This window comes from Danio aesculapii, chromosome 8 (assembly GCF_903798145.1).
Source record: "Danio aesculapii chromosome 8, fDanAes4.1, whole genome shotgun sequence".
Taxonomy (NCBI): Eukaryota; Metazoa; Chordata; class Actinopteri; order Cypriniformes; family Danionidae; genus Danio; species Danio aesculapii.
The window spans coordinates 8,072,872-8,086,853 of record NC_079442.1 but is presented as its reverse complement, the minus strand read 5'-3'; the positions used below and the strand labels follow the sequence as shown (position 1 = coordinate 8,086,853).

Below are 13,982 nucleotides of genomic sequence, written 5' to 3'. Positions count from 1 at the left end.
CTATTGTCCTAATTAGTTACCCCATGGCTGACCTGGTTGCCCATTTATGGCATCATTTCCCAAAGTTGTTGCTGCTCAAAAAGTTGCCCTGTGTATGATGGGCATTACAGTGAGTGCTATTTATACATGCAGAAGTAATATTTACAACATTAAACATTTGATTCATTTCCCCCCTTTTTTATTTGACATAATTTCCTTGGTTTTTGTGTTTTCAGAGTTGTCAATTTTCAAACCAAGAATGGTGCCACACCACTATACCTTGCATGTCAGGAGGGCCACCTGGAAGTTGTCCAGTACCTGGTGAAGGACTGCGGGGCGGAGCCAAGTATCAGAGCCAATGATGGGATGACACCACTGCACGCTGCTGCCCAGATGGGACACAACACTGTCATTGTCTGGCTGGTGAGCTGAAAACAGCTTTTATTTTCATTTCTTTTATTATCTCAGGGGATTAGGGACAACATTGCTAATGGTTTTCGTGTGTTTTTTGTAAAATCTTGTAAACCACTTTTATACATTGACAATATTTTTGACCCCAAAAATTAGGAGAAACTCCTTTAGAGTAATAATTAAACACTGAGAGCTTAGTATATGTGACACCCATACACTTTTACATTCACAGACACACTACAACCAATTTAGTTCATCCAATTCACCTATAGCGCATGTCTTTGGACTGTGGAGGAAGATGCATTAGCATCTCACTTGTAAATTTCAAGACAGAGTTTTGATAATTCCATGCTAATGGTCTAATCCAATTTAATGATTTATGCTAAGCTAAGCTTAAAACGCTTCCGCTAGACCCAGAGATCGGCTAAATGGATGAAAAGACGGTAAAATGACTCAACTTTTTAACTCTAGGGGAGCTGTAAAATGATGTTTACTCTGAATATTGGAGCATTCTTTTAAAATCTAGCTCTTAAATGACTTTATCAGCAATAAAAAGCAATAAAATTTCAATAAATTCAAAGCAAAAAAATCTATTTATTTGCATTTTGTCCAAGTGGTCTGCTAAATAGTGAAAATACACTTGATATACATTTGTGGACATATGAATACCAAGTCAACCAAATTGCAATTGCCCAATTTGAGCTGCTAATTAAAACTGAGCTGTATTTATTTATTTATTTATTTTTGTAGTTAAAAACCTGATCTATAAACCTTAATAATGTCAATTTAAGATTCTTGTATAAATCTAGCGGACTAAAATAAGCCTATTTCAAAAAAAAAAAAAACTGAGTGTTCCTTTGACCAGTTGATGGATGCCATAAACTATTACTAAGGCTGGGATTCAACATGATCACACGGCAATTCGTAACTTTTTGATTTAGTTTTTAGTTCAAAATTCGTACGATCTCATTCATAAAATTTAGTATGATTTGCTTATCCCCAATGACGGTTGAGTTTAGGGTTGGGCGCCATGCCTCCTTTTTAAAATCATACATTTGCAAATGACTAAACTTGTATGAATTAGTCAATAAACGGACAAAACATAAAATACTTTAGTTTCCCTCGTGAGATCTGGCTGGTAAAATCAGCTTGAAATTAGTATCAAAGCTCCACTGAATTTTGTGGTATTTGCTTAATTGTGTTCAATTATACATTTGCAGAATCACAAATCAAGGAGTCAATGTCTAATTACTTAAAGCATCTAATTTCAAATATGTTGTGACGTTCCTTTTGTGAAGTTCATCAGTACAATGTTAATTATAATAGAAAATTATTTTTGCTCACTCGAAATTGATCACATAAACAAGACTTATTTCTCACAATTAACTGATTAGAAACAGGTGTGATTAATTTATTAACAAATATGGAAATGTTGAGGTAAGCTGATTATTAATCAGATTGAATTAGGTCAACAATTAATGAATTTTAACTTTTATTTTTCTGATTTATCAATGTTCAGAATGTTCTTTGAAAAGCTTTGCATATTATAAAGCACTATATAAATACAGTCGACAGAATTGTTAGTGATTTTTTTTTATTTTTCAAATATTTCTCAAACGATGTTTAACAGAGCAAGGAATTTTTCACAGTATTTCTGATAGTATTTTTTCTTCTGGAGAAAGTCTTGTTTGTTTTGTTTTGGCTAAAAGCAGTTTAAAGTTTTGTAAAACCATTTTAAGGTCAATATTATTAGCCCCCTTAAGCAATATATTTTTTCAATTGTCTACAGAAAAAGCCATTGTAATACACTGATTTGCCTTATTACCCTAACCTGCCTAATTAACCTAGTTAAACCTTTAAATTACAATTTTAGCTAAAATATCCACCAACACCTGTGGTTTTTACTAGTTACCATAAAGTTTAATTACACATAATTAACACTGTTGTTTAAGTAATCTTTACTAGCATCATTCCTCGTAGTACAGTATCAGGTGAGTTAACATAACTTAATTGACCTTAGTAAATGTGACTCAATATGAGCAAGAATTACTTTTACTACATTAGTAAATGATATAAAGTTAAGTTGACTTAATTGACCTAAGTAAATGTGACTCAGTATAAGTAAGAATGACTTTTTCTACATTAGTAAATGCGATACTTAATGCGATAAAGTTACGATTACTTAATTAAATTAAGTCAATGAGTTTCCATAATTCAATTAAGAAAACCTAACAAATTACTTTTTACAGTGTATTAAAATATTATGTACTGTCATCATGGCAAAGATAAAAGAAACCAGTTATTAGAAATTAATTATTATAACTATTACGCTTAGAAATGTGTTGAAAAAAATCTCTCTGTTTAACAGAAATTAGAGAGAAAATATACGGGGGGCTAATAATTTAGAATCAACAAAATGTGACTAATTTATTTTCCTTTTTTGATGTAATTTTTTTTTGTTTGTCTTCCGCAGATGAGTTTCACGGAGATCAGCCTGTCTGACAGAGACAATGATGGGGCCACTGCCATGCACTTTGCCGCCAGCCGCGGTCATGCCAAGGTTCTCAGCTGGCTTCTTCTGCACGGCGGGGAAATAATGACAGACAGCTGGGGCGGGACGCCTCTTCATGACGCAGCTGAGAACGGAGAGCTAGAGGTATGTATGAAACGAAAAACTTACCATGAAAACAACTCTGTAATGTTTCTTGGATCTATTGGAAACGCCATTGTAGGGTATATAGCTACGACGTCTATAAAGATTTGCTGGGAAATAACATTATGGATTTAAAGTTTGCATGGAAGCTTGTAATATTATGATGCAGTTCCTTGAGAAACTGAATTTTAAATGAGAAAACAGTGGGTGTGGCTTGTTTTTTCTACTGCGAGCTGTTTGGATGTAGTAAAGTAGGCATTTCATTTAGACAGATTAGAAAAAAAGGGTGTGGGAAGAGTTATTACAGTCTAACAGACTCCTCCTGCTCACCATTACGTTAGTTGTCAAAACTGACAGCTGAAGGGGTGTGGGCGTGTAGAGTGGGCGTGACCGGCTAAGCAGGGGAAAAAGAGGGGAGCAAACAACTGATTTCAGTTGGCTCACAAAATGAGACACAGACCCATGATAATATAGTTTACAAGGTTGAAATGCAAAGAAAAAAACAGTAAGTAATTTAATGTCCTGCTACATTTGTTATTTGTAATTTCATATACACGTAACCACAATTTGTTATATAATTATTAGGATAATCATGTTTATTTAAACTCTATAAATGAGGAGGACTACTCTCTTCCTGAATCCTCGGGTCTGAATGCAGACACAGTGGATAGCAGTGCAGCAGGTCTTGTCCCCGGGCTATTTCAACCATTAGTCCTGCTGGTAATCTGAAGGATTTTAAACATGTGCAAACACAGCAGCAGGGAGATAGGCGATGTGTCTGAATGGTAACTAACTCAACTGATAAAAGACAAAGTCTGCCATTCTCCAATTCTCGTACAGCTCTCCCAACAAAAATGCTTGCTGCAAACCAACAGCTTTCGTGAATCAGCCCTGACAGCATTGTCTGGAAACACATGCAACAAACCCGTGGCTCATGGAAACAAATGGCTAAATACTGTGTGGTGTGCGTGGACGCGATCTCAGCGCTTGGCAGGTCTGCCTTGCCTTCGGAAAGCATGCGCAATCATGAATTATTAAGAAGCAAGGTCTTCTCATAGGATAAGAAAACTCAGCTATGAATAATAATGAGAAACCAACGCGGCATCACTCCACTAGGAGAATCGTGCTACGTCAGCGATTTTGATCTCGCCCAAAAAATTATTTTAAACCCGGAAGATGAAATTAGCTGACGAAAGCTAAAAATTATCTAGTTTTACCCACAATTAAAGCTATCAGATGCTAACGTTGTCTTAACTGATGCTCAACACGCACAAATTTGAAAAATCTCAAAAAAAGTACTCAAAGGTTTCTTGAACTTTTAAAAAGAGGGCTGGGAGCGCAATCTCATTTTAATTTAATGCGGCAGTCACCAAAATGGCACAATTTGGATCAAAGCCTAAAAGGTGCAGTTTCAGAGAGTTATAAAACATTATTTGTGGGCTATTTTGAGCTGAAACTTCACATCCAAACTTCAAGGACATCAGAGACTTATTTGACATCTTGTAAAAAGGGACATAATTGGTCCCCTTTAAAAACAACCTAAAAAGCATTTAAAGATTACCAAACTGTTTTATTTTTATTATTATTAACCTTATTACTGCTTGATAAACTTTTTTCACCACATCTTTCTGATATTTGTAAACACATACATTTAATTTAATTTAATTTAATTTAATTTAATGTAATTTAATTTTATTTTATTTTATTTTATTTTATTTTATTTTATTTTATTTTATTTTATTTTATTTTATTTTATTTTATTTTATTTTAAACTCAATTAAGTACCATCCTACATTTACCTTTTCTGATGCCAGCTCCCTCTCTCTATCTCTAACATCACTTCCTGTCAGTATCAATTCTTCTTTCATAATAAAGTAAAACAAATCTATAAAAAATTCAATTAGAAAGAAAGAAAGAAAGAAAGAAAGAAAGAAAGAAAGAAAGAAAGAAAGAAAGAAAGAAAGAAAGAAAGAAAGAAAGAAAGAAAGAAAGAAAGAAAGAAAAGGAAAGATACAAGAAAATAATCCTTACTGTCTTTATGTACATTCATAAATTGGATGAATTTGTAAGAATGTTGGCCTATATTACCATAATAGTGGCATATGAGAAGTTTAGCACAGCAGAAAAAAAATGTTAAACATGCAATTTGGAAAGTTGTGTTTATTAAAAACCACAAGGTGACCAAATGTGCACATTATTCAGATTTAGATTATATACAGTTTCAGTCAGAATTATTAGCCCCCCTTTGATTTTTTTTTTTCTTTTTTCAATATTTCCCAAATGATTTTCACAGTATATCTGATAATATTTTTTCTTCTGGAGAAAGTCTTATTTGTTTTATTTTGGCTAGAATAAAAGGCAGAATAAAATAAAATATTTAGAATAAAATTATTAGCCCTTTTAAGCTATATTTTTTTCCGCTAGTCTACAGAACAAACCATCGTTATACAATAACTTGCCTAATTACCCTAACCTACCTAGTAAACCTGATTAATCTAGTTAAGCCTTTAAATGTCACTTTAAGCTGTACAGAAGTGTCTTGAAAAATATCTAGTCAAATATTATTTACTGTCATCATGGCAAAGATAAAATAAAATAGCTTAAAAACAGTTATTAGAAATGAGTTATTAAAACTATTATGTTTAGAAATGTGTTTAAAAAAATCCTCTCTCTATTAAACAGAAATTGGGGAAAAAAATAAACAGGGGGGCTAATAATTCTGACTTCAATTATATATTTTTAGCATCCCCTCAAAAGTGTTAAGCCCCCCTCAGCACCCCAACAAAAAAACAACCGTGTAGCCACCAATGGCCACAATGCCAGTTACAGAAAGTTTAGAACTTTCCACGGCACTTTATTGGCTTGTAACATTATCCGTCTGAGTCGCTGCTGACAGAAAGAGCGAGACACAGCGACTGTCAGAGTGTATTGTCTCTTGTTCTCCACCTGAGGGCTAAACGCATGACAGCTGTTATTAACAACAAACCTTTTACTGCATTCATTTTAATAATGTGCACAATTCTGTTGCTAAAAACCGGAGGTGAGGACTATTGCTTGGATATCGTTCTTTATCTCTCACTTTTTACTAAAGCATTTTAATAACAAACGCAGAATTCTTTAGTGAAATACAATTATTTATAAAAAAGAAGGAAAACTAAATGTATTTCAAAAAAGGATATGTTGCAAAGCAGTGACAGAAGATTTCTTACTTGTAATATATCGTCACTGACAGACTTACTTTAGTCAATAAATGAAATGACTCTGCTTCTCTGAGTTTATACCATAATTTATACCACCTTTCTGACTTAATTGTTTCATAGTCATATTCATTTATCTTGAAAAAAGATATCATTTAATTAAATATTATTATTAGGGTAAATATTTTTGCATAACCAAAAATATAATTACTTTACTCCTTCTTGAATTGGTTTATATATTTTTTGAAGTGTTGCATTTATTTCATTATTTAAGGCAAGTACATTACTAGTAACTATAACTAAATTACCTAAAATGAACAGTAATCCCTTATTTCAGCAGATTTTATGATTAATTACAGCAACTAAATGCATTCATAAAGTATTATACAGTTGAAGTCAAAATTATTAGCCCCCCCTAAATTATTAGCCCTCCTGTTTGTTTTTTCCTCCCAATTTCTGTTTAACAGTGAGAATATTTTTTCAACACATTTCTAAACATTATAGATTTAATAAATCATTTCTAATACCTGATTTATTTTATCTTTGCCATGATGACAATAAATAATATTTGACTGGATATTTTTCAAGACACTTCTATACAGCTTAAAGTGACATTTAAAGACTTAACTAGGTTAATTAGGTTAACTAGGCAGGTTAGGGTAATTAGGCAAGTTATTGTATAACGATGGTTTGCTCTGTAGACTAGCGAAAAAATATATAGCTTAAAGGGGCTAATAATTTTGTCCTTTAAATGGCTTTAAAAAAATTAAAAACTGCTTTTATTCAAGCCAAAATAAAACAAATAAGACTTTCTCCAAAAGAAAAAATATTATCAGAAATACTGTGAAAATGTCCTTGCTCTGTTAAACATCATTTGGGAAATATCAAAAAAAGAAAAAAAAAACTCAAAGAGGGGCTAATAATTCTGACTTCAACTGCATATCAGGCATAACACCATTATAATGTATTATATCACATCATGCATAAAAATAACAACAGTAATAATACTTACCATAATTTTATACACCTACGTTATGATGGATCATAATATATCATAGTTTCTTTCTTTTAAAACATCTAAACAGGTTTAATATGAGCTCATAAATTATAATTTGGTAACCATTTTGTAATTGCTAGTAGCTAATTTTAGCTAAATAGCCTCATATTTAGCTGGCTGCTTGTTAATTTGCATATTGGCTTTATATTAATGTGTTCCCAGCCTTATCTCATAAGGAAGCATAACTATTTTAAGTTTGATCATTTTAGTGGCTAATTCGCATGAATTTTTACGAGTTCAGTCATACGAAGATGTACAATTTTAAAAAAAAAGGCGTGGCACCTAACCCCATCACTAAACTCAACCGTCATTGGGGATAAGCAAATCATACAGAACTGTACTAATTACGAATTCATACGAATTAGCCGCTAAATTAAAAAGTTACGAATTGCCGTGATATAGCGTTGTTGTTCCCCATTCATATTTATTAAACATAATATATATTAATAAGTGCTTTGTCGATTTTAAGTGAAGTAACGAATGTTATTGGTGTTTTAAACAGCCATAAAATAAGAAGTGGTTATAAGTCAAAAATTGTATGGAAATGTGCAAAAGAATAATCATTTTACTGATAATAATGAAAATTTAAATAATCTACACTGTAAAAAGTGATTAGTTGACTTTACTTAAAAAAGAGGAGCAAACTTGTCTTATAATTATTAAGTAAAAAACTGTGTGCATAATTATAACAGTTAAATCAATGGGTTTACTGACTTTTTAAAAGTAAAATCAACTTGTTTCTTTTAAAGGTGCAGTATGTACGTTTGACACCCAGTGGTTGAACTAGGTATTGCAATTCTGGTTCAAAACACATGCAATTGCTGGTTGCCAGATTGACGTAACTGTGCGTGACTATTGAGCCTAAAGGCTGATTTAAACCGTGTTCTAAATAAAAGCAACGGCACACGATAGAAGGAATATTAAAAAGGAGTTTTTGTTCTAACCAACATCTGAAATTATATATTAGAAATGGCTTCTATTTCTTGCAGCTGAACAACAGAAAACTGACAATGATCACCTCAGCTGCACCACAAATGCTTTAGTCAGTGTTAAATGCTAATAATGTCAGTTTGAATGACATTACATTTTACATGAAATTTAATGCCATACTACTGAAAGCACCCGCAGATTTTGTCACAATCACCAGTTAATCCTGGCAGATCATTAGTAAACACACAGCTCGCTAAAGGACTACAAATCTGCTGGTATATAGACTACAAGTTACAGTCATGCACCTCTCACACGCACCTGTTTCTCATTGGGTTGATTACACACACTCATGGCTGGAAGCTGTTCATGAACTGATTTCAAGGACTATTTAAACAGCGCACCCACACACATCTATCTTTTAAACAGTTTTATGAATATTACGACGCACTTTCTTTGCCTTGGTTTGCTGTGTTTTTAACCCTTGCCTTGTTTGTTTGTTTATGTTGTTTGCCGCCTGCCTAAACTGACCAATCGCCTGTGTATTTGACTACAACTCTGGACTTGCCAGTATACATCTCTTTGTTCCTGATTTTGACCGTTGCTTGCCTGACCATTCTCAATAAACCTGCATTTGTATCCGCACCTTCCTTGTCAGCATCCCATTCACATTATACTTTACCTTAGATCTTGAAAATAAAAATAAAAAAACATTTGAAATTGAACTTCAGAACTTTGACTCAGTGCAAACCAACACAAATCAGTGATTCAGCATGTACATTTAATACTGTTAAAGAGGTTTAATATGTATTAATTAGATTATAAACCTTACCATTTTGGCTAGAGTGCAGTAAGTGCACTATTCTGTGCTTCTGAATGGCTGTATTTAAATTTCTGTGGTGTTGTCTGGTGGAAACAGCCAAATTGCTTATCACTGCAAATCTTTTCAAAGCATGTTGATAGAACACATGGTTACAATGGCTAATGTTTACATTCATAATATTAATATTATTTGCTAATTAATAACCACCTCATGTGGAACTGCGGAATCTGTGTCTCATTTCAGAGGCTGCTACTGTCCACCAGAGGTCGCATTTTCGGTCACGGATGAATAGTTTGAGAGCCTTTCTGACTGAATGAATTAAATATGCATTTTTTCATCAAGACTACCAGGGGTGCTGAAATATAATTGGCTAAAGTGGCAGTGGGTGGGTTAAAATGACCCAAACAAGACAGACGTTCCGGCACGTAACTCACATTTTCAAAGCAGAATATCTGACTTTAGCATTGTTTTTTAGATTTAGATTTAAATGTTCACTTAGCATGTTTCATCTGGACACATATTAAGGTATTTTTATGCATTATAAGAGACAAAAACTTACATGCAGCATATTTTAGGCATTAGGTTTACTCACTTTTTTTAAATTAAGTAAATAATCGCTTTTTACAGTGTAATAGCATGCCTTATAACGCATACTTGTTAGGATTATTTATTAGATGATGCAACATATTGAAAGGTGGGCTACAGCCCACTGCCTAAACTGCCTAAACTTTTTATGTGTTTCAATACATGCATAATACATTATGCATGTATTGAAACACATAAAAAACACCCTGACAAAGCAATACGCACAGATTTCATACACTCAAATGATGATTCCTGTCTGTTTAAACTACTTATATAAATTGACATCATGAACATCAGTTTCTTGAAATTTTGGAAAACAGCTTGATTGTTTTATGTTCAATCCACTTAAATTTGTTAAAACGAATATGTTAACCTAATTCCTTCATGTTGTCCCAACACAAATCGATTGTGTGGAACCCAGCAGTGTAGAAAGATTAAATATATTTAGCAAAACAAACAAAGATAATCAGTGAGGTAATTTCTGTTTCTCTTTGCAGTGCTGTCAAATTCTCGTGGTAAATGGAGTAGATCTTGGCATACGGGATCAGGATGGATTCTCAGCAGCGGATCTAGCTGAATACAACGGGCATCAACAGTGTGCCAAGTATCTCCGCACTGTCGAAAACATGGTGAGAGATAAAAACACACCTGCACATCAGCAGTCAAGGTTTTGTAATGGTTGTTAAAATTTACGATTACTTGTATCCTTATATACAGTTTAAATAGACATTTAATAAGGAACTAAACTTTAATTGATAAGGGGGTGAATAGTTAATGAGGGGGTGGTTTTGTTTTTAATGAGGAAAAATAACTAAGTGCACCTTTAATTGTGCATTGTATACATTGTGTGTGTGTACAGAGAATATGATTGTATGTCCCTGGTGTGGTGATGTGGTTTCTCGCCCCCTCGTCACCCTTCATTCATTACTGCCTGTAATTACCCTGTGCCAACCTTTTAGAATGTCCCTCTTGTGTGTGTGTATATATATATATATACAGTAGGTGAGAGTTCAAAGTGGCTATTACCGCCGTGGCTTATACCGCCGCCGTTTGAAATAAATGCTGCTCTGTTTTTAGTGTAAGACCGCAGTTTGTGAAAAAGCCGCCAGGGGGCGCAAAGGGACGGGATGCGAACGGAAAGAAATAGCCTTTACAGCAGCTCTCTCTCTCTCTCTCTCTCTCTCTCTATATATATATATATATAATTATGTATTTATTTAATTATATATAATTATAAATATATTCTTAATAAACTTCCCAGCCACAAATATTAAAAAAACACAACTTGTATTAAAACTGGGCGAGGATTAGAAAGAATACGATGCTTGTTATATAATTTAAAATGTTATTCCTCTTGTCCAATTTCTTTATGCACATTTTTTCACTCGCTACTCTGCCAGGAACTTCGCCGCTAGAGCACCTTCAAAAATCTCAATCTCATGGCTCATTCTTCACGAATATAGAATTAAAATAATGCCGCGTTTGGTTCATTGTGCATCCCGCGGGTGCAACCAACAAGAATTGTGCATTTTAGTTTAACTTTTTGAGCGTTAAAAGCAGTTCGGTGTTAGTTTCTATTTAAATATATCAAGCCGAAACTAAACAGCGCATTCTCTCCGCCTCCTCGTTCATAACCAGCGGGACCGGGACAACTGCTGAAGCAGGCAATAGAGAAACTCCGTCATTCATCATAATCTTTCTTAGCTGATGTTTCGGAGTCGAAAGAATATATTAAAGAAAAATGTTCGTTTAACAGTCCCTAAATATTTTATCTTTTTCTTTCTTTTTTTCCTGTCATTTCTCTTCAGCAAATTATATTTTTTAAAGCTGCTTGATTCTTTTAAAACCGAAAGCAGAGCCCGTCAATTGGTGTTTTTCCATAAGATACGTTTATCCTACGATAATTTATCCTCTGATCCTTTTGCATAAAGGTTTTAATAAAAAAAAAAAAACAGGTCACTTAATTACTTTCGATGTGCTAAAATATTTGTTAAACGAATGTTATTTTAAAAAAAAAGCATATGCACATATTACAATTGTAAAATAGTCTAAAAAGCATGGTCTAATCAGAAATAAAGGAAATTAGTTATATTTAATGCATAAAATAGGCTAGCCTTTTTATAAATTGAGTTTAATTGATTTGAAACTTTTAATTGCATTTTAACGTCCTGTATAAATAATAAAAATTGCATCAGATTGACGAAAAAACGAATATTAATACCTGCAAACAGGGCCACGGTTACTTTTTTTTCACTGACTGGCATGACTGGCAAACGCGTCAGAAAAAAAAACTGCTGAATCTCTGCGAATATTTGGTTAACTTATAAAACAAATGTCTGGTTTAGTGATGTTAGTAATGCATAGAAAAATGCAAAGCAGAATTCTCCTGAGCTCATTAAACCACTGATGACAGCGACGGAATCACTGGCCCACCACGTTCTTACGAACATATTTTATTTATTAAAGGTATTATTTCATTGACCTGAACATAACCAGTTATAATATAATTACTAACCCATCCTCTAAAGCAGGCAACACTCTATTCAGCTATGTTTTGTGTTTTTACTTAGAAATATTTTCTTTTTGGCGAATGCTTGGAGCGTAATATAGATATTTTAAATAACAGGTAGTAGGGGTGGGCGGTACACCGGTGTCATAGTCATCACCGGTGTGACATTGCGCCACGACATGGATTTTCTAATACCGTCAGTACCGTAATAAATCAATTATGCGCCTTGAACGGCTGCATTTACATCAATAATAGCTAATTCTAAATAATAAGGCATTCAATTTTCTTCAAACGTTCAGTTGTGGTCTGAATACATGTCCTTATACTACAGGGCTCGAAATTGCAACCATTTTGGTCGCATGAGCGCCCGAAATTTAATCTATGCGCCCTCATAATATATTTGGGAGCATTTGTGTGTCTGAATATAATGAACAGGGAGCTTTTGTTACTGCAGGAAATACAAACGGCTGAAGAGTGAAAAGTGCACAGGTTTGCAAACCTCCCCTAAAGTTATAATAATAATAATGGCGCAGATGACAGCGATCATAACATGAGGTAAATGTTGATCCGCCAGCTGAGATCAATCGAGTGTTTTCGGAGAAGGTGCCCGAATCTCGATGCGTTGCATTCACCGCGTGTTCAGCGCAAATGTCCGCTAAATATAAAATCTAACACTGTACACATCATCGCCAAAGAAACTCACCTTTACTAAGTTTACACTGAAACTACGGCTCATAACAAAGAGCGGAATTGCGCTGGTGGTCATCATGAGAATCCTGCTCTGTCTGCTCATAAATTGGTGTGGCTGACTCGCCTGCTTTATTCCACCAACACAGAGAAATGAAGATCAGTTCATAACGAGACTGAGCATTTACAATGAACCAAACCAAAACTTTTAAAGAGTGATAGAAGTGAGACTTTCTTTTGTCCGTTCTTCCTTGAGATGTTTTTTATTTTGCTATTGAAAGTAATTCCATGATATTATGCCGTCACCGTTCAAAAGATAGAAACATTCATTTTCATAAGGCCCCATATTTAATGCGGTTTCGTTTTTAAACGCATAGGTTTTGTTACGCCATCCGTCCTATAGGAGTTTTGGATTTTGTGTATTCATGTTTGTGAAAAACACTTAATAGTGGAGACCCCTTCCCCCTTCTCATAACCAAAAGCTTGTCTGTCAGGAGTTAATGGGCATCAGTGAGGCCGAAATCATGTCTATTTAAGTGTCTTTAATATGGTGTATAGACTATTATGCGTTATTGAAACATCAAGGGGGACGCAGCAAAGTCACTTATAAATTAAAATTGTATTATTTTAAGCAATTTTATTATTTTTTGCAACAGCCTTACATTTAAAACGGAAACTTAACGGCGATTATAATCAAAAAGAACTCAGCCTATAAGGCTAGATGTTTTCTTTCCCTTATTTATTAATTTATTTGTTCATGTGTTTGGCGCATGTAACTCGTGTGCCATCGGAAAACTAGTGTAATGACGGCAAGCCATCTTTCCCAGACTCGGGGCAAAGTCCTGCCTCTCCTTTCACTCCGTCCCGAAGCCCCAGCTGGCCCTCCTGGCATCCTCTGCGTAAAACATATGCTGGATAAGTTGACGGTTCATTCTGCTGTGGCAATTACAGACTAATAAAGGGACTAAGCCAAAAAGAAAATGAATGACGAATGAATGAATGAATAAATAAATAATAAGAATAAAATAAAAATAAGGTAATAATCTTTACACACAGATGCCGCGTAAGTGGCCTTTTTTAATTTAGAGATGGTACATTTGAATTGCCTCTGCCATTTCTTCCCCCACCTCAAACCTGAAAGTTGAAGAGAGAGC

The 13,982-nt window shown here is 34.1% G+C and overlaps 1 protein-coding gene across 2 annotated transcripts in view; it reads left to right on the top strand.

Moving 5' to 3' along the window:
- Positions 1-13,982, top strand: part of espn (espin) — a 159,618-nt gene that overhangs the window by 37,782 nt on the left and 107,854 nt on the right. For both annotated transcript variants that reach the window (XM_056463117.1, XM_056463116.1), the window contains exons 3-5: positions 216-402; positions 2,864-3,046; positions 10,130-10,261. In XM_056463117.1, the coding sequence (XP_056319092.1) occupies positions 216-402; positions 2,864-3,046; positions 10,130-10,261 (502 nt within the window). The remainder of the gene's footprint in view (positions 1-215; positions 403-2,863; positions 3,047-10,129; positions 10,262-13,982) is intronic.